General features: G+C 34.7%; 1 protein-coding gene and 1 pseudogene across 1 annotated transcript; one reads left to right on the forward strand and one right to left on the reverse strand.

Annotated features, from left to right (window-relative positions):
• Positions 1-8,417: 8,417 nt before the first annotated feature.
• Positions 8,418-9,569, reverse strand: LOC118009001 (annotated as a pseudogene).
• Positions 9,570-16,980: 7,411 nt separating this feature from the next.
• Positions 16,981-17,958, forward strand: LOC118008454 (olfactory receptor 9K2-like). Its single transcript, XM_035001996.1, has one exon. The coding sequence runs from the start codon at positions 16,996-16,998 to the stop codon at positions 17,956-17,958; it is 963 nt and encodes a 320-aa protein (XP_034857887.1). The 5' UTR covers positions 16,981-16,995.
• The last annotated feature ends 4,573 nt before the right edge of the window (positions 17,959-22,531 follow it).

The raw sequence follows: 22,531 nt of genomic DNA on the forward strand, positions 1-22,531 counted from the left end.
TCTCATAGGAAACCATGCAAGCAAGGAAACAGTAGAGTAACCTTTTTAAACTGCTGGAAAAAAAAAAAAAAAAGAAACTACAGACCTAGAATCTATATCCAATGAAAATATCCTTCAGATATAAAGAAGAAAGACTAAGATTAAAACAAAGAATTTATTCCCCACTAAAAAAAATGTGTATGGAAATATTTCATATGGAAGTACTATAATACAGGCCAGACCCTTGAATCTACAGAAATTGAAAGTTTCAAAATGGAATAAATGAAGGTAAAATAAAACCTTATTTTCTCATTTATAATTTCTCTGAAAGATAACTGTTTAAGTCAGGAGTCAGCAAACTATATAGTCCTTGGGTCAAATCTGACCAGCCACAAGTTTTTATATGACTGTGAGTTAAATATATTTTTCACTTTTAAGTATATAATTTTAAATGATTGGAAAAAATAAAAAGAAGAATATTTTATGACACAAGAAAATGATATGTGTTCCACATTTCAGTGTCAACAAAGTTTGGTGGGAACTCTGCCATGCTCATTAATTCATGATTATCTATGGTTGTTTTCTTGCTACGACCGAGTTCAGAAGTTGCAAAAGAGACCCTGCTACACTGTACATTTCTTCCATATATTTTTATTTAATGCTTTTGTTTGTTTGTGTCTTTAATCTTTCCACATTTATTTGGCACATTGCTTATTGAAGGCTCTTGATAAAGACAAAATGTCTAAAATGCACATTTTCATTATTTACAGAACATGATTTTTTATTGCTTTGAGAATTTACTGTAATCTGATTTATTGGTAAATTCTCAATTTTGGCATATTTGAGTCTCTCCTTTGGGAAGTATGAACTACTGGATTTTGGATAGCAGTCTGATAGCCAGTATTCTGGTATTCAAGTGTGGGAGGAATCCCAAAGCATCTCACATTTGTTTAGAGTTTTAATTGCTTGATCTTTTGGTATGAAGCCCACTCATGTTCTGTGCTGTCTCCAAATCTATAAATCTTTTGTTTTACACTTCCTGGGATATAAACCTCAAATCTGTGGTGTGGGAAAAGCAATCACCCAGCATCTCTATGTGGGGGAATGAAGGAAATCAAAATGTCATCCCAAAATATGCCTCCTTGACATAAAGAGTATTTTGAGTTAAAGGCAATTAAGAAATAACCCAGAAAAAGCTCTCCCTTTTGCCTAAAGAAATAAATTCTTCTTTTACTGAAGACAAACTCTTACCAGCCCAGAGATGGCACCAGAAATCTGCAAATAAAACTTACTCCATTAGTGTTTTCTGACATATATTTCCCTTCTCTCAGTTTGCCACCATGGAAACCTCAAACTGCTTTCCCTTGTCCAGTCATTTCTCTGTAAATTTACTGTTGTTTGTTGAGGATGCTATATAAATCACCATTTTAACTTACTTTTATTTTAGGTTTCTCCCATGTGATGTGCACTGCACGCATTAATAAACTGTTTTTTTTTTCTTGTTGATCTGTCTTTTCATTTGAGTCCCAGATGAAGACAAGAGATGGGTAGAAGTAAAGCTTTGACTCCCCTACAGAAGAAGCCAGGTTGAAATTGCATATTTGCAAGCATGATTCTTGAAAGTTGTTGGTTCATTAATCACAAAATAAGTGTGGCTTAAATAAACTGTACATTTATTTCCCTTTCAAAAATCTGATTTCCTGAGATAAACAATGCAGGAATTGTGGAGTAGTTGTCCATTCACCAGGGACACTTGCTCTTTCTAACTTGTTACGCTATGCCCTTCAACAGGTGGATACCACTTTGTAGTTAATGACAAATATCACTCTGATATTTTCCAGTTCCTTCTTACAAAGAGGTGAAGTTTACTTCTCTCTATTTTGAATCTAGGATGGCCTTGTGAATTACATCAACTTATATAAGGTGGTGGCATTGATGTTGTGGGAATTTTTAACCTTTATGAGGATTTGCAAATTCCCCTCTTGCTATATTTGTGAACTCTGTGCCCATCATCATGTTAAGGAGATGGGATTAATATTCTAGATAATGAGACACGTGGCCTATAGCCCTCAAACACAGTCAGCCACCCATCAGCAAACAGGCAGATATGTAAGTGAAGCCATGAAACACCATTTGACTAAAAACATTGAATGATAGCTTTTTTTTTTTTTTTAAGATTTTATTTATTTGAGAGAGAGAGAATGAGAGACAGAGAGCATGCGGGGGGGAGGGTCAGAGGGAGAAGCAGACTCCCTGCCGAGCAGGGAGCCCGATGCGGGACTCGATCCTGGGACTCCAGGATCATGACCTGAGCCGAAGGCAGTCGCTTAACCGACTGAGCCACCCAGGTGCCCCTGAATGATAGCTTTTTAATGTTTGTTGTTTTAAGCCACTAAGTTTTGATACACACCACTGCTTGAGCTCTAGCCAAAGAGAGAAATTTTTAATAAAAAAATAACACATTATAGCCCTGATGAATTAAGAAGGAAAAAAAAGATGTACAAATTTCTTTTAAGGATACCTAAATTTCCAAATGACACTGCCACTTCTATCTTTCTGGTGAGATCATAAACATACAACCTGATGAGAAAACTAGTGGATGTTATTCAGCCTACTAACAGACTAAAAATGAAAACCCATAATAATATTTATTGATAAGGAAAAATTCAACCTCCATTTCTGATGCAAGCTATAACAAAGTTATAATATAAAGGAAGCTCCATACCTCACCAAAAGCATCTAAAATGAGACAACAATAAAATACCTTATAATGGCTACCGACTATTTTAAAATTCTGTAACACTCCTTCTATACTGATGTAATTACTCGAGTATTCTTACATAATATATTGTCTCAAACTCATTTTGACTTTTTACTTAAATCTATGAATCTTTGAGTGCTTATATACTCAACCCTACCAGCACTCATAATCTCTCCTCAATACCGAGTATCAAACATATTTAAATTTCTTATTTTTGCATATACTTTTCACAGTGTCCACTTTTTTTTCATTTTCCAATCACGTATGTTCTTCATTTGGAAACTGGAGATAACAATAGTATCTTCTCATAGAGTAGCTGTATGGACTAAGTTAAAATATGTAAAACACAGCCCTATATATATATGCAAGGTATCATTATTATTATATCTCACATACACTATGAAACATTAAGCTACATTTCAACAACAACAGCAGCAATGATATTACACTAAGAATACTCAATAACAAGAAAAAATAAAAAAAGATAAAAGAGACTGCCCACGAAAGAAGAAAGCTGTAACCCTTTGCAGCAAAACAAATTTTAAAAGAAACTCCGTTGGTTTGAAGAAAGTAAATTGTTATTGAGGCATGAAGATGTCTGTATTCCCAAAGTTCAAGAGTTGCCACTCTTGTGTGGGATAAAAGTGTAGTTTTACTGTCCAGAAAAGAGGATTAACAGCACCGATGGGGTAAAGAGGTTCAATCTGTGAACAACAACGTGGAGATGTACATTTTCAAAAATAAAAGGCACATGACTGACTCCTGCTACAGTGATTCTTTGAAAGGAAACAAGGAATCATTCCTGCTCTATGAATGATGGGCACCCAAATCATTTGTGACATAGAATCAAAGAGAATCCTGAAGTTGGAATACAAAATGCTAAGAACTAAAAGAAGTGGTCTTAAGAATCAAAGTGTCATCCCCAAAAGAATTTGTCCTTCAGAATGTGAGACGAACCATGAGAGACTATGGACTCTGAGAAACAAACTGAGGGTTCTAGAGGGGAGGGGGGTGGGGGGATGGGTTAGCCTGGTGATGGGTATTAAAGAGGGCACATATTGAACAGAGCACTGGGTGTTATACGCAAACAATGAATCATGGAACAGTACATCAAAAACTAATAATGTAATGTATGGTGATTAACATAATAAAAAAAAAGAAAGAAAGTGAGATATTCTTCAAAAAAGGGAACAGAAATACATAATTTTCTTCCTTGAACATCACGCTGCCTCTGCAGGCAGCTTCATCAACAGTAGAACAGTTTTATCCACAGGAAATTTAATTTTAATCTACAGAACTATTCAGTGTTCAATAAGAAGCAATGGGCACATTGACCATACCTATGGAAGCCCCTAGTTAAACTGATAATTTTAAAAAAATCCTAACTAGAATAAGTGTATTCCTGCTACTCAGGTGGATTGACAAAGAAGTTTAATTTGACTTGGGAAATAAAAGAGATATCTCTAGACTTCTGATTCTGGTCAAGATGAAGTCATAGGAGCCAGATTCACTCTCTTGCCTAAATCAACAAGAGAACATCTCTCTCTCTCTCAGGCTCTCACCACTCTCTCTCTCTCTCTCTCCATATATATATATATATATATATATATGTATGTAAAACACACACATTTATATAAATACATATATTACACACACAGAGACAGACACACACACACATACAAATATATTTACATATACATTCAAGACATCGGAGGCAATGAAGAAAGTGATTCCTGAAAGGTGGGAAAGAAATGTGGTAAGCCCAGTGACTACCCCACTTTATTTCAGTGAGAGCCCTTCAAAAAATTGAAATTATAGTTAAAAATAATCCCACAAAGAAAAACTCTGGTTTGGTTCACTGGTGAATTCTACCAAACATTTAAGTAAAAACTTAGTAACAGTTCTACACAAACTTTTCCAAGGAATTTAAAATGAGAAAATACATCCTAATTTAGCCTATGAAACTAGTGTAATGTTAGTGTTAACCAGATAGAAAAAGGACAAGATAACTACTAGCCAATATCTGTTATGAACATAAATGCAAAATTTCTAAACAAAATTTTAGTAAATTCAATCTAGAAAAAGAGCAAAACTGTAATATACTATGATCAGGTAGAAGTGATTCTAGGAATACAAAGCTGGCCTAACATTAAAAAATAAATTAATTTAATTTACTATATTAATAAACTAAAATCTATTTCAATTATACTTAATAAACTAAATATATTTTATTATGAAAAAATATATTTATATATAAATTTATATATATGTTATATATTATATAAACATGTGATACATAAAAATACATATCATATATATGTATGTGTGTGTGTGTTTATGTGCATGTGGATGTGTGGTTTACCCTTGAACAACATGGGAGTTAGGGGTGCTGACCAACCCACACACATAGTCAAAAATCCACATATAACTTTTGACTCCCCAAAAACTTTACTAATAGTCTACTGTTGACCAGAGCCTTACTGATAACATAAACACATATGACTAACACATATTTTGTATGTTATATGTATTATATACTGTATTCTTATAATAAGAAAGCTAGAGAAAAGATAGTGTTACTAAGAAAATCATAAGCCTGGGTGGCTCAGTTGGTTAAGCGACTGCCTTCAGCTCAGGTCATGATCCTGGAGTCCTGGGATCGAGTCCCACATCGGGCTCCCTGCTCAGCAGGGAGTCTGCTTCTCCCTCTGACCCTCCCCCCTCTCATGCTCTCTCTCTTTCATTCTCTCTCTCAAATAAATAAATAAAATCTTTAAAAAAAAAAAAAGAAAATCATAAGGAACAATCATCTCAATCAACATGGAAAAAGCATTTGACAAAACCAGACATGCATGTCTGATAACAACTCTCAGCAATTTCCCAGCTTAATAAAGAGCACTATGCAAAACCCATATGTAATATCACCCAGAATGATGAAGGACCAAGTGACTTCTAATATCAGGAACAAGAGGAGTTAGAAAATTTTTAATGTAATTGATATTAGTTTAGCAGAAGCTTCAGAGGATTCAAAATTATGAACAATTTTCTTGAAACAAAATTTTACTTTTTTGAACACCACATCATCTAATGACTTTCAATTTAATGGAACAACTATTGTAATGGCTTGGTCTAGTCTAGTCCCCTTGCATCAAATAGTATTTAGTGATAGCATGTCAAACCAAAGACTTCTCCCAACAATTTGAAAAAAAAGAAAAGAAAAGGAAAGAAAAGAAAAGAAAAAAGAAGGAAGGAAGGAAGGAATTGATATGGAAAACTTTAGAATGATTTGTGTTAAAAACTACTACTAGTCAAGCAGTTTAATAAGAAGATTAAAGGGACTATTTTGTATTGATTGATATATTAAACATTGGTATATAAACATTACTGAACAAGTTGTTAAATATTTTGAATATCACCACTTTTGGCAACCACTAAAGCAACTCAATCATTAGTCAAACTCTTCCATAATAAAAACTCTTTGTCCAGATGGCATCACCCGTCAGTTTTCAAAATCTTCAAAGAAGAAATAATTTCAATGTTATATGATCTCTTGTTCAGAATAGAAGAAGAGGAAAAAGTCGCCATCTTTTAATGATGTTAAGACAAGCTTGAGTCCAAAATGTGCCATAATTAGTATGAAGAAGACAAATAATGCTCTGTCTTGATGATAAACATATTACACAACAATTCTGATAAAATTCAGTAAAATCCCATGAAAATGTATCTCAAGATAAGACAATTTCAGAAATAATATAATTGGCAAATATTTCCATTTTCTACACAGCCCTTTCTGAAACAAGAGATGGGATTCTACAGGACTTCTTTTTGGTGAGGGAAAAGCACAAAAGGATGGGAAGGAAAGCAGGGCTGGTAATGCCAGACAACTTTACCTCAGGAGGGAGAGACGTATAGGCTAACTTTGCACATATGTACTTGTAGTCAACCAATCTCCCTTGCTCAGGACAATATGGTGGGGATGGAAACTAAGTAACTAGGAAGTACTTTGAATTCTTGACCACTGTTCTGGAAGTTCCATTCTATCACAGTATCCAGAATCTTCACTTCAGTTTTAGTTGGCGTGGACGACAGCCACCAGATGGCAGCAACTGCAGCTGTGTCCAGGGTTTGCTCCTGGAGCCAGAACCCTCCAGAAATCCTGAACTGTTCTGGATCCTTGCCTGGATCATATCATTTACTTCACAATAATTAGGCACTTACTTTAGAAAAGAATATTATGGAACCACCCCTATCATGTTAAAGCAAGATTTTAAAGCATTAGAAAATTGTATTCAGTAGTATATAAAAAGCACCGTACATTATGACAAACCTGGCCAAAATTTTTATTTCCTTTCTACATTTTTTTAAATGTTAAAAATATTCCTAACTGATGGAAAAACACTTGAGTAAGGACCTCAGTCCACACAATATAGAAAAAAATACTTTTATAATAACTAAAATTCAAATATAATATTAAAAACATTAATATATGAAAATATCGGATTTTGAACGGGTAAGTATATGTAATAAAAGAGAAAAAAACAAAATTATATACAAATGTTATACTACTTCATGCAAAATTGATTAAAATTTCAAAAGAAAATAAATAATAATATTTGCACAAATAATGACAGGATATGGGGCATCTGGGTGACTCAGTTGGTTAAGCGTCTGACTCAGCTCAGGTCATGAGCTCAGGGTCATGGGATCGTGCCCCGTGTGGGCATGGAGCCTGCTTAAGATTCTCTCTCTTCCTCTCCCTTTGCACCCCCACATTCTCGCTTGTGTGAGAAAAAAAAATAATAAAATAAAATAAAATAATGACAGGATAATGTGTCAATGACAGGACTGGCCCCATATCTATACCTCGCTTCAGAAATAGCTGTTTCTAGATTGTGAGATTACATTCACAAATATATATTGCAAAGCAATATATGATATTGAATGATAAAAATTCTGGAGCCATACTAGCGTTGAGTTTTGACTACATCAAGTTACTTAGTCTCCAGCTGCCTCAATTTCCTCATTTGAAAAACAGTGATAATAATGTTATGTGTTCTTTATGTATCAGATTTTATTATAAAATATATCATTTTATATTTAGAAAAAAATGAAGAAATAAAAATCAATAGAGTGTTATTGCCATATATTTTCCATGTGAATAATTGCTTCTCAAATAATATATTGTGGGTCCTCTTTTTATAGCGATAGTTATTCTAAGGATGATACTCTTCAAAATATAAACCTGGATCTTTGGGAAAGAAGGGGCCTTTACTCAAAAGTGTTCTATGTAACCATTACCATTCTGTTTTGCCACGTACATAGTGCAGCTGCTCCCTTTTCCAAACGAGTATCAGTGTACTTGCTTGGTAGGATAGAAAAGTTAAAGAATAGTTCACACAGATGTAATACTTTAATTATTATATAGTAACAGCTCTTACTATTTACTTCTTAAAGTAAAATTGAAATGAAGATATTATTATCACATCCGAAATTGGAAAACAATGTTTTCATGTATTTTAGGCACAGAAATACCATTTTGTAATTCTTAGAAAAACGTTTATTGCCATATATAAAAATATCTTTGATATACTAATTTTCCAAGAATAAGGATAACTGGGACCCTTAGAAAACAGACTGTGCCCACTGCCTCATGGTTTTACAAACATCACGGAAGGAATCATTTCCTGTGTAATATTCTTTTCACAGCATCTTTCACATCTCTGTTTCTCAGACTGTATATTAGAGGGTTTAGCATTGGTATTATTAGTGTGTAGAGCACAGCTACGATCTTGTTTTGCTCTGGGGAGGAGATGGCCCCGGGCTGGGCGTACATGAAGAACATGGTCCCATAGAACAAACTCACCACAGCTATATGGGAGCTGCAGGTGGAGAAGGTCTTACCCCTGCCATGGGTGGAGGGGATCTTCAGGGCAGTGGAGAGGATGTAAGCATAGGAAACCAGAATGACAGTTGTGGTGCTGCTGCTGATGAGGGCACAGAGAATGAACAGCACAATCTCGTTCACAAAAGTGTCATCACAAGAGATCTTGATCAGGGCTGGGACATCCCAGAAAAAGTGGTCCAGTCTGTTTTCTCCACAGAAATGCAAACTGAAGGTGAAAGCTGTTTGGACTATGGAGTTGATGCCTCCACAGATGTAGGACCCAGTCACCAACTGAGCACAGACTTTCTGGGACATGTGCACGGGGTAAAGGAGAGGGGAGCAAATGGCCGAGAATCGATTGAACGCCGTGACAGCCAAAAGAAAGCCTTCAGGGCGCCTGGGTGGCTCAGTTGGTTAAGCAACTGCCTTCAGCTCAGGTCATGATCCCAGGGTCCTGGGATCGAGTCCCACATCGGGCTCCCTGCTCGGCGGGAAGCCTGCTTCTCCCTCTCCCACTCCCCCTGCTTGTGTTCCCTCTCTCGCTGTGTCTCTCTCTGTCAAATAAATAAATAAAATCTTTAAAAAAAAAAAAAAAAGAAAGCCTTCAGTTGTGACAAATAGAGCAAAGAAGAAAAATTGGGCTGCACAGCCATTGTAAGAAATCTTCTTTTCATTAGACAGGAAGTTGGCTAAAGTTTAGGGAGCAATGACTGTGGATTAGCAGAGATCTAAATAGGACTAGTTTCTAAGGAAGAAATACATAGGCATTTGAAGTCTGGAGTCCATCTTAATGACGGTTATCATGCTAATATTTGCCACCACATTGATCACGTAGATCAGCAAGAACACTAGGAATAAGAGGATTTGTAGTTTTGGAGAGGTTCTGAAGCCTAGCAGAATGAACTCAGTCACTTCTGAGTAATTCCTATTAAGCTTGCTCTTCATGGCTGAGATGTAGGTGGAACCTGAGAGATGGTAAAAACGAAAGAAATGAGTGATCAGAATACTTGTTTTAGTAAAAATAACTAAAAACCAGCATAGAAAAAATTTCATCATCTTGTTCCCAGGAAATTACAAAACACCATTACAGAACAGATTACTATTTTTAAAGAGTAAAGAATTTAATCTAATTGGTCATCCTTTGAGATATACTTATTTTGCAAATAATGCAGATTTGTCCTCTAAGTGTGCTTTGGAGAAATGGAGATTCTAGGAAAGTGTCTAGAAACAAGAGCTTGTTGTTCGTTTTTCCCTTCTTGAGTTATCAGTTATTGCCATTGAAAGTTACCTCCTCTAGTGAAAGATATTTATCACAGACATTATAATCCACTTAAAAGTTCATTTGGAGTGAAAATCCATTAAATTTATGGCCTATTTTTATTTTTTTAAAAATCATTTGGTTTCCTTATCTACTATAGAAAAATAATAGACAAATATTATATCCATCTTTCTTATATTATGAAGAGAAAAACTTCAAATTCTGACAAAAGGATCATCCTTTTACACATTAACCTCATATTCTTATTTCTTCCATTATTTTTGTCCCTATGGTGACGTGCACTCTTAGTGGTACAATTCATCTACTAAAAACAGAAGTCATTCTTGCATATATTTTCTAAACATAATTTCATTAGACTTTTATTTTTTCTCTTTCTCCTTTTTTTCTTTCTTTCCCTCCTTCCCTCTCTCCTTCCCTCCCTCCCTCCTTCTTTCCTTCCTTCCTTCCTTCTTTCCCTCTCTTATTCCCTTTGGAATTTGCAGGTTGGAATGCAAGTGGGGAATTCTAAGATCTTGGGTAGAGATTTTTCTGTCCTTTCAGAAACAGACAAATCTAATAAAAAAAATACAAAGATCTGTGCATATGGAGGAGAGAAGGCACACAGGACAATTTAAAAACAGGTATAAATGGGAAAAAAGGAAGAAATATGTATTTAAACAAGCTCACATTGTATTTGTTTAGGCATATGCTATTACAGCTTTAAGTGTCCTTAAACATGGTGGTAGAGAAAGGAAGTAATTTTTTATTTTACTTTATGTATGGAGAAATAAAGACAAAAACAGATTTCAAAAGCTTCTTTAGAGGCATGAGATTGAGCAGCAGAGTGGTTTACTATTCAATAATCTGTCATAAAATGTCAATAAAAACTTGCAAACAATTCAAAGATTCACATAGTATGGAAATGTCTTTTATAATTTTATAATTATAATTGTATAAATATATAAAATTATTATGTAAATTGTATAATTGTAATAAATAAAATTATACATGATATAAATTACACAATGTCTCATAATATCTCTTGTCATCTTTATTGTTGTCACTGCTATGGTTTCACTAATTATGACATTCTTCGAAGACAGGTAGGGACTATGCAAGTACATTAGAGTCAATTTGGTCCAGTATCTATGATATCTACTTTCTTCAAAAAATTAAAAGTTAACAGAAATATTGACTGATTAATTTTAGAAGTCAGAAGAATCATCAGAATAGCCTCTGGTAGGGCCTATCAACTAAAAAAAAAATGCATGGTTTCCTTAAATTCATATTTTACATAAAAACGTTTCTGGTTTCAACAGGAAAAAAATAAAAAAAAAAAAGAAAGATGTAACTAAAGCGATCTGGAAAAGAATGTGTTGAGAATAAATTAGATATAAAAGATATTCTTAAGAATGAACCCAATTCTTATCTTGTAAACCCTCTACTATATGTGAAATCATGAAGAAAAAGAGTACGAAAAGAAGAGCACCTTTGTTTAACAGGAAGTCTTCCTGCAACATGGATTGCCTTTCTTCCCTGGTCAGATCAGACTCCAACTGCTACGATGAACAAGTACTAGCAACAATTGTAGTTTGTTTCTCTCTCTCTCTTAGTTTATTGTATTTTTTCATTGTCATCAACAACCAGACCTGGGACCTGTCTGGAAAGAAATTCTCTCCTGAGGAGGAAAACCAGAGTGGTGTGCATTCCCTCTGCAAGATATTAACAAGGCACCAGAGTCTTTCTCACCAGTAATATACTTTGTATCAGAATGCAAAAGAAAAGTGGGAGAAGAAATTATTCATTTGAAACTCACCAGACCTTTGGGGAGTACAAAGGCTCTCTAGAGGACGTGAGAACTATCCTTCTACTTACTGAACAAAATAATAATAATTAAACACATTTGGATAAGTATTTGACTCGTTTTTTTTTTAACTTCATGATCTACACAGAGGGAAATTCACTATTTTTCATCTGAGTGGGTAACAACCCTTACTTTTAGAAACTCATTTCTTATCTGTACTAACACATCATGCCTGTATTAGAAGAAAATTTTATACAGAGAATAATCTAAACAGTCAGTTGAAGAGTTGGGGGAAAAGGGGGGATTTCGAAATAACACAGAGACTGGCCAGAGCAGGCAGCCATACCTCCACCTCTGACTTCAAAGCATGAGAAGAGGTGGTGTAAAAGATCCCAAAAGCCCAGGCATTGCTTCAAGAGTGAGAACCATGGCGGGGTTTGGCCACCTGTGCTAGAATCAAAAAGAGAAACCCCCAAGGAGCATACTGAAAGAGAAAGAAATTCCCTCTCCTCACACATCCTAGTACTGCTATTAGTGGGAAAACAGCATCTCCGGGATCCTAGAGATCCTTCCTAGTTTTCCTGATGATATTTCCCTTCAGCTAGGACAACTTTCTTTGTTATTTCTTATGGCACAAATTTGGTATAAGGCATTCTCTTAGTTTTCCTTTATCTGAAAAGTTCCTTATTTTGCCTTCAATTCTGAAGCCTGTTTCCTGCCCATGAATGTTGGTTTGGTCTCCCCTCCTCCCATCTTTAAGCACTTTAAAGACGTCCCATTGTCTCTGGTTTGAATTGTTTCTGACAACAAGTGTATGCTTTAACTTTGATTCACTTGTGTGTAATGTCTCTTTCCCCCTCTTGCTACTTTGCCAATGTCCCTTTTTCTCTCATCTTCAGAATTTTATTATGTGCTTCATTTGGTTTTTCTCTGTCTATCCTGCTTGGGATTTTGCCCATTTTCTCGCATCTGTGTGGTTAGATTTGTCATCAAATATGAAAAAAAAAATTTGCCCATTATAGTTTACAATATTTTTCTGGCCCCTCTTCGTCCAGTTACATGGGTAATATTTTCTCAGTTGTCACTGAATACCTGTTCATTATTTTTCCTTTTTAACTCAATCTTAGGTTTGATTTGTTTCTATTGCTATGTATTCACGTTTAAAATCTTTTCCTCCTGATTTGTTTCCTTTTCTCAGGAATTACAGTCATTCACCACTTATACAATCTCTAAAAATATTTGGTTCATATATTTTCTCCAGAGTTTAATTGTTTTGTGATGGAAGACAAATCTATGGTAGCCATTCTTTCACAATTAGGTGTGGAAAAGATCTTAAATCCATTTTTTAAAATTTATTGAATTACCTTAGCATTTGCAGTATAAACATACACTTCTCTTTTTTAATTGAAGCATTTTTTTTATTAATATTCTGTTTAGAACTTTTGAAGTTAATTTTATGAGTAAGATTTGTCTATAATTTTTTAGTTTAATGTCCATATGACACTTATGAGAGACTCATAAATATAGTAGGAGAATATTTCCTTTATGACTGTTTCTGACAGAGTTTATGTAAAAATGATCTTATTTCTTTCTTAAATGTTTGCAGGTAAACACTGGTGAAGTCATTTATTCTTCATAGGAATATCATTAATAAAGATTCAGTTTCTTTAATAGATATTTTAAAATTCATATTTATCTTTTACACATAATTTTATTCTATTTAAAATATTTTTATTTAAAAATCATCAATTTTTGCTAAAAATGTTTTTTTAATATCAGAAGAATCTGTAGCGTCATCCCCTTTTCATTCCTGATCCTTGTGATTTTTTTTTTAAAGATTTTATTTATTTATTTGACAGACAGAGAGAAAGCACAAGTAGGCAGAGCCACAGGCAGAGGAAGAGGGAGAAGCAGGCTCTCCACTCAGCAGGGACCCTGACGTGGGGCTCAATCCCAGGACCCTGGGATCATAACCTGAGCCAAAGGCACACGCTTAACAGACTGAGCCACTCAGGTGCCTCGATCCTTGTGATTTAATGTTGCTCTTTTCCCTTATTAAATTGGCTAGGATTTTATACACACTACTAATTTTTCAAAGAATCTATGTTAAAGTCATGTGACTAGCCTATATCATACATATTTTTTCTAAGTAATTTTATCTATATTATTTATTTTCTTTTTTTGTTTTGTTTTGACTTGTTTTCTATTTCACATTATTAAGAAGATTATTATTATTAAGATGTAGATGTCCCTGCCTTTCTTCATATTTACAAGTAAGGCTTTGTATACCCCTCCAAGTACTACTTTTTCTTACGAAAGTTAGATATATCATAATTCATTATAATTTAGTTCAAACTAAATCAAAATTTAATTTGATAGATAACTAGAAAACTTTATGGGCATGGACATTAGAAACAAACACTTACTAAAAATGAATTTGATTTCTATAATAGGTTGACTATGAAGAGCATACACTGAATGATTTCGATCAGTGAATTTGTTGAGGGTTTATGTTCCATCTATTGTGAATGACAGTAAGTGACTCTTATGTATTTGTAAAAAATAGCATGTCATTATTACTAATGCTATTGTGGGTAGCTTAAGGATAAAAATAGTATATTAGATTCTCGTATATTTTACAGATTAGATATTCAAGCTCTATGTCATGTGCTTTCTACATGGAAAAGTTGGAAAGTTCACCAAATGTATCCTGCCACAAGGGTTCTTGACCCAGATTTTGTCTTACCAGTTAGATCTACACAAACTCTGAATTTAGAATGGAACAGTGAGTTGGGGATCGACTTTCTGCTCATTTTGACTTTTTTTCTACCAGTAGACAAGTTGTGGAAACATATGGGCTTTATTCTGCAGCATTGTTGAATCCCCAACTTCCTAGAGAAGCAATTTTGATGGATGAGAAAGTAGTGACATCTTTTTGCTTCCTTGTATCTGACCCCTGCATCATAGTTAAGGTGTTGTATTTTTAAATTGTATCTCCAAAGGGAACCTCTCTTTGTGAGGTAATCCTAAATTGCCCTAAGGATCATTTTAAGAGAGTCACCCAGGAGCACCTGGGTGGCTCTGTCAGTTAAGCGACCAACTCCTGATTTGGGCTCAGGTCTTGATCTTGGGTCCTGAGATCAAGCTATGCCAGGACTCAGCAGGGAGTATCTGCTTGAGGTTCTCTCCCTCTCCCTCTGCCCTTCCCCCTGCTCTTGTATACGTGCGCACGTGCACTCTCTCTCTCTAAAATAAATAAATCTTAAGAAAAAGAGTGTCACTCAGAAATTCTTCCAGCCTTTCCAAATTGATAGGCCTCAATTCATCTTAATTAATATTTTCCTGTTTAAAGTAACTAACCTGTTTATTCTTCCTACAATGACCAAACTTTTACTAATACTGTATTATAATGAGGTCTTGCCCTATATCATTTTGTATTCCATACACTGAAAAATTCTAGATAAATTCTAGAAATAATTTTTAATTAAAAGAGGATTTAAAAAGTAGGATTACAATTAATTTATGGAAATATTTAGGACAAAAATTGGGCATCCTCAAAATATTAAGCTTATTAAGTAGAGTATTATGTCTATGGTTTTAATGTAGTCTTTTCATCACAAAATAGTTAATGTATTTTAAAATATTTCACTAAGGAATTTTAAAATAATTTTATTGAATGCTATTATTTCTTTTATTTTCTAATTGTTTAGTATTTGAATATAGGAAAGCAGAGAAATCACAAAACGTTATCTGACTTTGAGATTGTGATTTACAGGGTATTTATCATATCATGAAATATGTCTACATCAAGAAATACAGGTAAACCCTAAGTTTGAGTTAATTTTTGTCTTTTTTGAATTATAATAAATGTAATTTACTACATAATTAAAAATAGTCACTTATCCAGCACTTTTCTCATATAGTACAAACTTTTAAATCTGTTTCTCTGTGCCTACTAATATATATGCTATGACGATTACCAGAAAGTTTTTCTTCGTCGATGAAAAAAATTAAGTCCGAAGAAATTTCCCAAAGGATACATACAATAAAAAGGAAAAGTTCCTTGTACTTGGACTATTATTAGATTATTTGTTTGTATCTGAGCTTACTACAGTCCTCATGGACAACAGCCCTCGAGCCTGCACTTATGTCTCCATAATTGATTTTAAGATTACTCCTCTCCCAATGGAATCAATCAGATGATGAGCAAAACCTTAATGTTGAAATATCCGGAAGAAAGATTTCACAGGACTAAAAATAAGTAAGACCATCATAAACAACCACTGTTGATATTCAAACAAATAATGATGGATCCTGGATGACAGAGTTACTAAGGTCCTTTAATATCCATGGTTATCTCATTAGCCTTATTTTAAGACATATAAAGCCTACTAGAATTTACAAAAGGAACTTTCCTTTATATATATTCCTTAAATATACTTGCCCTGACTAAAGAGCAAGATCCCATGAATTGATGCAACTTTGCTAGAAAGTCATTATTGCAGTGTAAGAACTAGAATGTTCATCAGCTTCCCCCTGCTTCAGAAAAAGAGCTAACTGATTATGGAATATTTTAATTAAACAATTACTAGTGGAAGTAAAATATTTATAATGAGGCAATAAAAATGCCTTATTTGGGGGGATGGGCTTGATCTGAGGAAATGACCATTTATTTAGAAAGAGCTATAGAGCATTTTATGTAATATAATATAAGTGGTTTTTAAATTTTATTAATTTTAACATACAAATAACATTTATTTTTACTCTATTTTCAAAGATGGATACAGTAATAATGAAAACTAAAGAAACTGAAGTAAATAAGGTAACAACATTTTAAAATATATTTATTATTGTCATGTAATGATTCTAACACTGGACTATCATAGGCTACAAACAATGTCATAGAGATTACATGTAACATCTCTATTATTTTAGATTTTCGTAACACTCCTATTTTAGATAATGAAAATTCCTTAACTACAAAAATGTTAAAAATAGAAATTTCAAAGGTGATTAAAATTAGACAATATTAAATGCTACTTACTGGCTGAACTCTCAACAAAATTATGATTTAAATACAATAACCCAGGAATTTCTTTGACTGATTATTAACTGAATATCAGTTTCCTAAGTCTAGTATTATCTATGCAAATTCTTGATTCTTCATGACATTAGAGTTATTTTATATGCAATACTTAATTAAGATGTAAAAAATTTATTCTACATTTAAGAAACTATTTATGTCATTAGGAACAAAGCCTGGATTGCATTTGTTTATTTTGCCTTGTGCCTTTCAGCAGGTTTCTGCCATGGGTGACAGGGGGACAAACAATCACTCAGAAGTGACTGACTTCATTCTTGTAGGCTTCAGGGTCCGCCCAGAACTCCACATTCTCCTCTTCCTGCTCTTTCTGCTTGTGTATGCCATGATCCTTCTAGGGAATGTTGGGATGATGACCATTATTATGACTGATCCGCGGCTGAACACGCCAATGTATTTCTTCCTAGGCAACCTGTCCTTCATTGACCTCTTCTATTCTTCTGTTATTGCACCCAAGGCTATGATCAACTTCTGGTCTGAGAGCAAGTCCATCTCCTTTGCAGGCTGTGTGACCCAGCTCTTTCTCTTTGCCTTGTTCATTGTGGCTGAGGGATTTCTCTTGGCAGCCATGGCTTATGACCGCTTCATTGCCATCTGCAACCCACTCCTCTACTCTGTCCAGATGTCAACTCGTCTCTGCAGTCAGTTGGTGGCTGGTTCCTATTTTTGTGGTTGCATCAGCTCAGTGCTTCAGACGAGCATGACATTTACTTTGTCCTTTTGTGCTTCCCGAGCCATCGATCACTTTTACTGTGATGACCGTCCACTTCAAAGGATTTCTTGCTCTGATCTCTACTTTCATAAGATGGTTTCCTTTTTCTTATGCAGCATTATTATTTTGCCTACCATAATTGTCATTATTGTGTCCTATATGTATATTGTGTCCACGGTTCTAAAGATAAGATCCACTGAGGGACGTAAGAAAGCCTTCTCCACTTGCAGCTCTCACCTAGGAGTCGTGAGTGTACTGTATGGTGCCATCATTTTTATGTATTTCATCCCTGACAGATTTCCTGAGCTGAGTAAAGTGGCTTCCTTATGTTACACCTTAGTCACTCCCATGTTGAATCCCTTGATTTACTCCCTGAGAAACAAAGACGTCAAAGGAGCTCTGAGAAAGATCCTGGGGAAGAAAATATTTTTATTTAATTCTATCTTAACAGTGATATAACTGAAAGGCTTGGATATTATGACAATTTGGGAAGACATCAATGCAAAGAATGCATCCAATGATTTTGAAATATTTAATTTTAGAAACTTTATTTGAATCCCATGTACTTACAGCTGACGAATACATTTGGACGATATTTTTCCTGACTGTTGATTTTGGAGTGGAATGGCTTTCTCCGTACTTCATCTTCATTTGGGTAAAGATAATGATTGCTGTGTGTTTCTATTTTAGGGAAAATATATTCCAAGTTTGCTGCTGGAACTCTGAGGATGATGTTGGGATGTATTGTTTACCTTAAATCAGTAACAAGTGTTATATAATATGTATATAATTGGTGGAAGTAACAAAATCTGATAAGAAGACAGAACAAAATATCAGATTTACTGAAGAAATCTTTTTGAGTGCTGCGTGAGAGAATCAGATACTCTGCAGTACACACAGTCCTAAGGGTGACGTGTGAGTCACTCTTAATTGTTCAGAGGCTCAATGAGTAACACACGTATTTCACAGTTTTCTGTGTCATAAATTATTCTTGAAAATCCTCATTTTTGACAAGAAAACTGTAATGAAAATGAAACAAAAATAAAGATGATTCATTTTTTGTTCTATATGCCTTAGAATTAATACACCAAATTGATATTTATTGAATTTTGATATACATTTTGGTATATGAAAATCTTTAGGTATAAATAATTTCTGTACTTTAGCTCACAATCAGGTGAGGAGAAAATAGCTGGCTAGAGAACTAAAATGCCACATGGAAACCCAGTGAAAAAGACATTTATAGAATATACAAAAAGAGTGCAGCCTTTAGATGTGAAAGGTCTTGATGGTCAGTGAAATCTTCCTCGATACATTTTTAAAAATAGAATTGAGCAAGATGAAATAGACGGGTTTCTGTGCAAAGAGAATTAAATAACTATATGGTGAACTGCATGAAGTTTGAGAAGTCATTTGTAATGCATAAGACAAAGAGTAAGGGATGAGCCTTTAAAGGAAATTCATGGAAATCATGCAGACCTCTATGTCAAGCCAAGGAAGATGACCTTTATTCTGTAGACAGGGGGTAAGCATTGAGGATTTTTTAAAATTTATTTATTTTAGTTTTTATTTTTCTACTTATTTTCTTTTTTTTTTTAGTTTTATTTTATTACGTTATGTTAGTCGCCATACAGTACATCATAAGTTTTTGATGTTTTGAAGAAAGACAGTATTCTGTTCAACTTGGCTCTTCGCAAAAATCATACTGATAGCTTTATGGAAGATAAATATTCACAAGGAGAAGACAGTAGTCTTAGAAAGTGTGTGATAGTCCAAGTAAGAGGTTATGATAGCTTTACTAAAGGCAGTCTTAGGGACAGTGAAGGAGAGACTAGAATGGCAGGTAAAGTAAGGTGAATATTGACTGATGATTGATAAAATGAGAATGATGTAAAAGTGAGTAATGACTTTTAATGTTTGAGCATCTCTGCTGGAGAAATGCTACCTCATAAAATGAGGAAGAAAATCTGAGTAATAATAGTTCATTGTTAAGAGTTTAAAAAATAAGTTCAGGTATCAAACTGAGCTTTCAAATTCTGTGTTTGTCAATGGAGCTTTGGGCAAGTTACATGGTATCTTCATATTGTAATTTCCTCTTGTAAAATGGGGTGTATAACAGTATCTACATCTCAGAGTTACTTGAATGATTAAATTACATAAATTTCATACAAATTTATTAAATCTTTATATTTATTGGCTGCCAGATTTGTTCCTTCTTCATGTCTTTAATACTATAAATGTTAAGTCTGAGAGAGGAAAACAGTAACTTTCTCTGCCCCTTTCCCTCCTCTGCCATGAGGCATCCCCAAGGGACAAGCAGACTCCCCACTGAGCAGGGAGCCCAACTCAGGGCTTGATACGAGGACCCTGAGATCATGACCTGAGCCTAAGGCAGACGTTTAACCAACTGAGCCACCCAGGCACCCACTAGTAAAGTTTTCTTAATTTAAATAATAATGTTAATGGTGGTAAACCCTCACTTAATTGCTGCTACACTAACAACAATTATACTAAAGGGTTTTAGCTTACTTTTTGCATTGAGATTTTTTTATATAAATATCTTCTATTACCTTCAGTAGATTCCTGTGTTTTAGGCCCAAATTAAATCTTCAGTCCCCCCCCCCAAAAAAGAAAGAAAGTAAGAAAGAAAAAAAAAAAAAAAAATTTTTGAATTATTAATCTTAAAAGAAATATTAGGATTAAAAAAAAAAAAAAAAAAAAAACCAAAACACGTCAGCCCATTACTTTTTCTCAAATATTTTATTGAAGGATAATTGTGTGAAATGAACTGTGTTTATTCAGAGTGTACAATTTTGTGAGTTTGAACAATTTATACATCAATAAAACCATCACCACAAGATATAGAACATTCCATCACCTCTAAAAGATTTTTCATGCCCCTTGTTAGTCCATGCCTCTGTCCAACTCTGTTATGTTTTGCATATGTCTATATATAATCTGCATACTGTATGTACTCTTTTCTTGTAGGCTTCCTGAACTGAGTAAAATGAATTTGAAATTTATTTATTTTGTCATCTATTTAAGTAATTTATTCTTTTTGTTGCTCAGTAGTATTCCATTTCCCATCGTATACATATCGCCGAATTTTGTTTATGCATTCTTAAATTGACGGGTAATTGAGGTGTTTCCACCTTTTAAATATTGTGAATAAAGCCTATAGGAACATTCACATGTATGTTTTTGAACCAGAGCCTACTCCTTCTCTCTCCTCTCCCAGCCCATCATGATAAGAAGCACATAGGCAAGTGCAGACAAGAACATAGGGGCTCCTTCTCTCCTAGATTCCAGTCATGGGCTACCATATCACCTTTAGAGTGGCAGGCTGAAAACATTTCTTATTTCTTCCAGCTCCAAGTTTCAGAAGCTCTATTCAAGGCAAGAGTGCCTAAAATATCTAGAAATCTCTTCCTTTACCCAGGGTCTATTCATCGGGTAGAAGCTATACCCTAGGTATGATAGGTCAAGAATAATGGGGCCTCAATTTCAGTTGCTCCAGTTCAAAGGACAGAGATTTTTTGCCAAGAGATAAGCTTAGAAGACCATAGGCTACTGACCTCCCCCAGAAATTTGCTCATAGAGCCAGAGTGTCACTCTGAAAGAACTGGGCCACTGCTCCTGTTCCAGTTCCAGAAGAGTTGAACACAAGTTTTACCTAGAATTAAAGGCAGGCCATGAACTGACATCATTTCGAACAAAATGTGGGAAAGTTCAAGCATAAGGGACTCTCAAACTAATACACATTTGGTGATAAGCAATTAAGAGAGGTTGGTAGCTCCATGAGAGCAAAAAGCCAATTGTAGACCAACTAGAAGTCTACCAGAAAGAACCAGGGAAGGAGACAGCAAAGAAGGTCCCCCTAGAGTTGGAACAAACCTCAAAGACTGGGCTTAAAGACTATCCTTGCAGAGGGGACCAAAATAATTATATCAGACAATAGAGAAATATATATCCCACAATGTTTTCAAAACAATAGAACAAAAGAAGAATTAATGGAACCTCCCTGCTGGGTAGGAAACCTACAGAGACATATCCAATAAAATAATCAGGGGAAGACACAGCAGCTAGCATGATAAAACCACTGCCATCCAAGAGTACGAACAAGCCTAAGGTTATACCCCTGAGAAGTGACATGAAAGGCTTCTCAAAGCAAACAGAATCCTTTTATTAAAATATATTTTTTAACTTAAATTCAATTAATTAACATATAATGTATTATTGGTTTCAGAGGTAGAGGTCAGTGATTCATAAGTCTTATATAATACCCAGTGCTCATTACATCATGTGCCCTCCTTAATGTCCATCACCCAGTTACCCCATCCCCTGACCCCTCTCCTCTCCAGTAACTCTCAGTTTGTTTCCTATGATTAAGAATCTCTTATGGTTTATATCCTTTTCTAGTTTCGTCTTGTTTTATTTTTTTCCTCTTTTCCCCTATGATCTTCTGTTTCTTTTTTAAAATTTTATTATGTTATGTTAATCACCATACATACATTACATCATTAGTTTTTGATGTAGTGTTCCATGATTCATTGTTTGCATATAACACCCAGTGTTCCATTCAATACATGCCCTCTTTAATACCCATCACCAGGCTAACACATCCCCCCACCCCCCGCCCCTCTAGAACCCTCAGTTTGCTTCTCAGAGTCCATAGTCTCTAATGGTTCGTCTCCCCCTCTGATTTCCCCCCTTCATTTCTCCCTTCCTACTATCTTCTTCTTTTTTTTTATTATGTTATATCACCATACATTACATCATTAGTTTTTGATGTAGTGTCCCATGATTCATTGTTTGTGCATAACACCCAGTGTTCATTCAATACATGCCCTCTTTAATACCCATCACCAGGCTAACCCATCCCCCCCCCGCCCCTCTAGAACCCTCAGTTTGTTTCTCAGAGTCCATAGTCTCTCCTGGTTCGTCTTCCCCTCCAATTTCCCCACCTTCATTTCTCCCTTCCTACTATCTTCTTCTTTTTTTTTTAACATATAATGTGTTATTCATTTCAGAG

Source organism: Mirounga leonina, unplaced genomic scaffold, assembly GCF_011800145.1.
Source record: "Mirounga leonina isolate KUSES-001 unplaced genomic scaffold, KU_Mleo_1.0 Mir_126, whole genome shotgun sequence".
Lineage (NCBI taxonomy): Eukaryota > Metazoa > Chordata > Mammalia > Carnivora > Phocidae > Mirounga > Mirounga leonina.

Bases quoted from the DNA above. Each gene is read 5' to 3' on its own strand.
- LOC118008454 (XM_035001996.1), top strand. From the start codon at position 16,996: ATGGGTGACAGGGGGACAAACAATCACTCAGAAGTGACTGACTTCATT.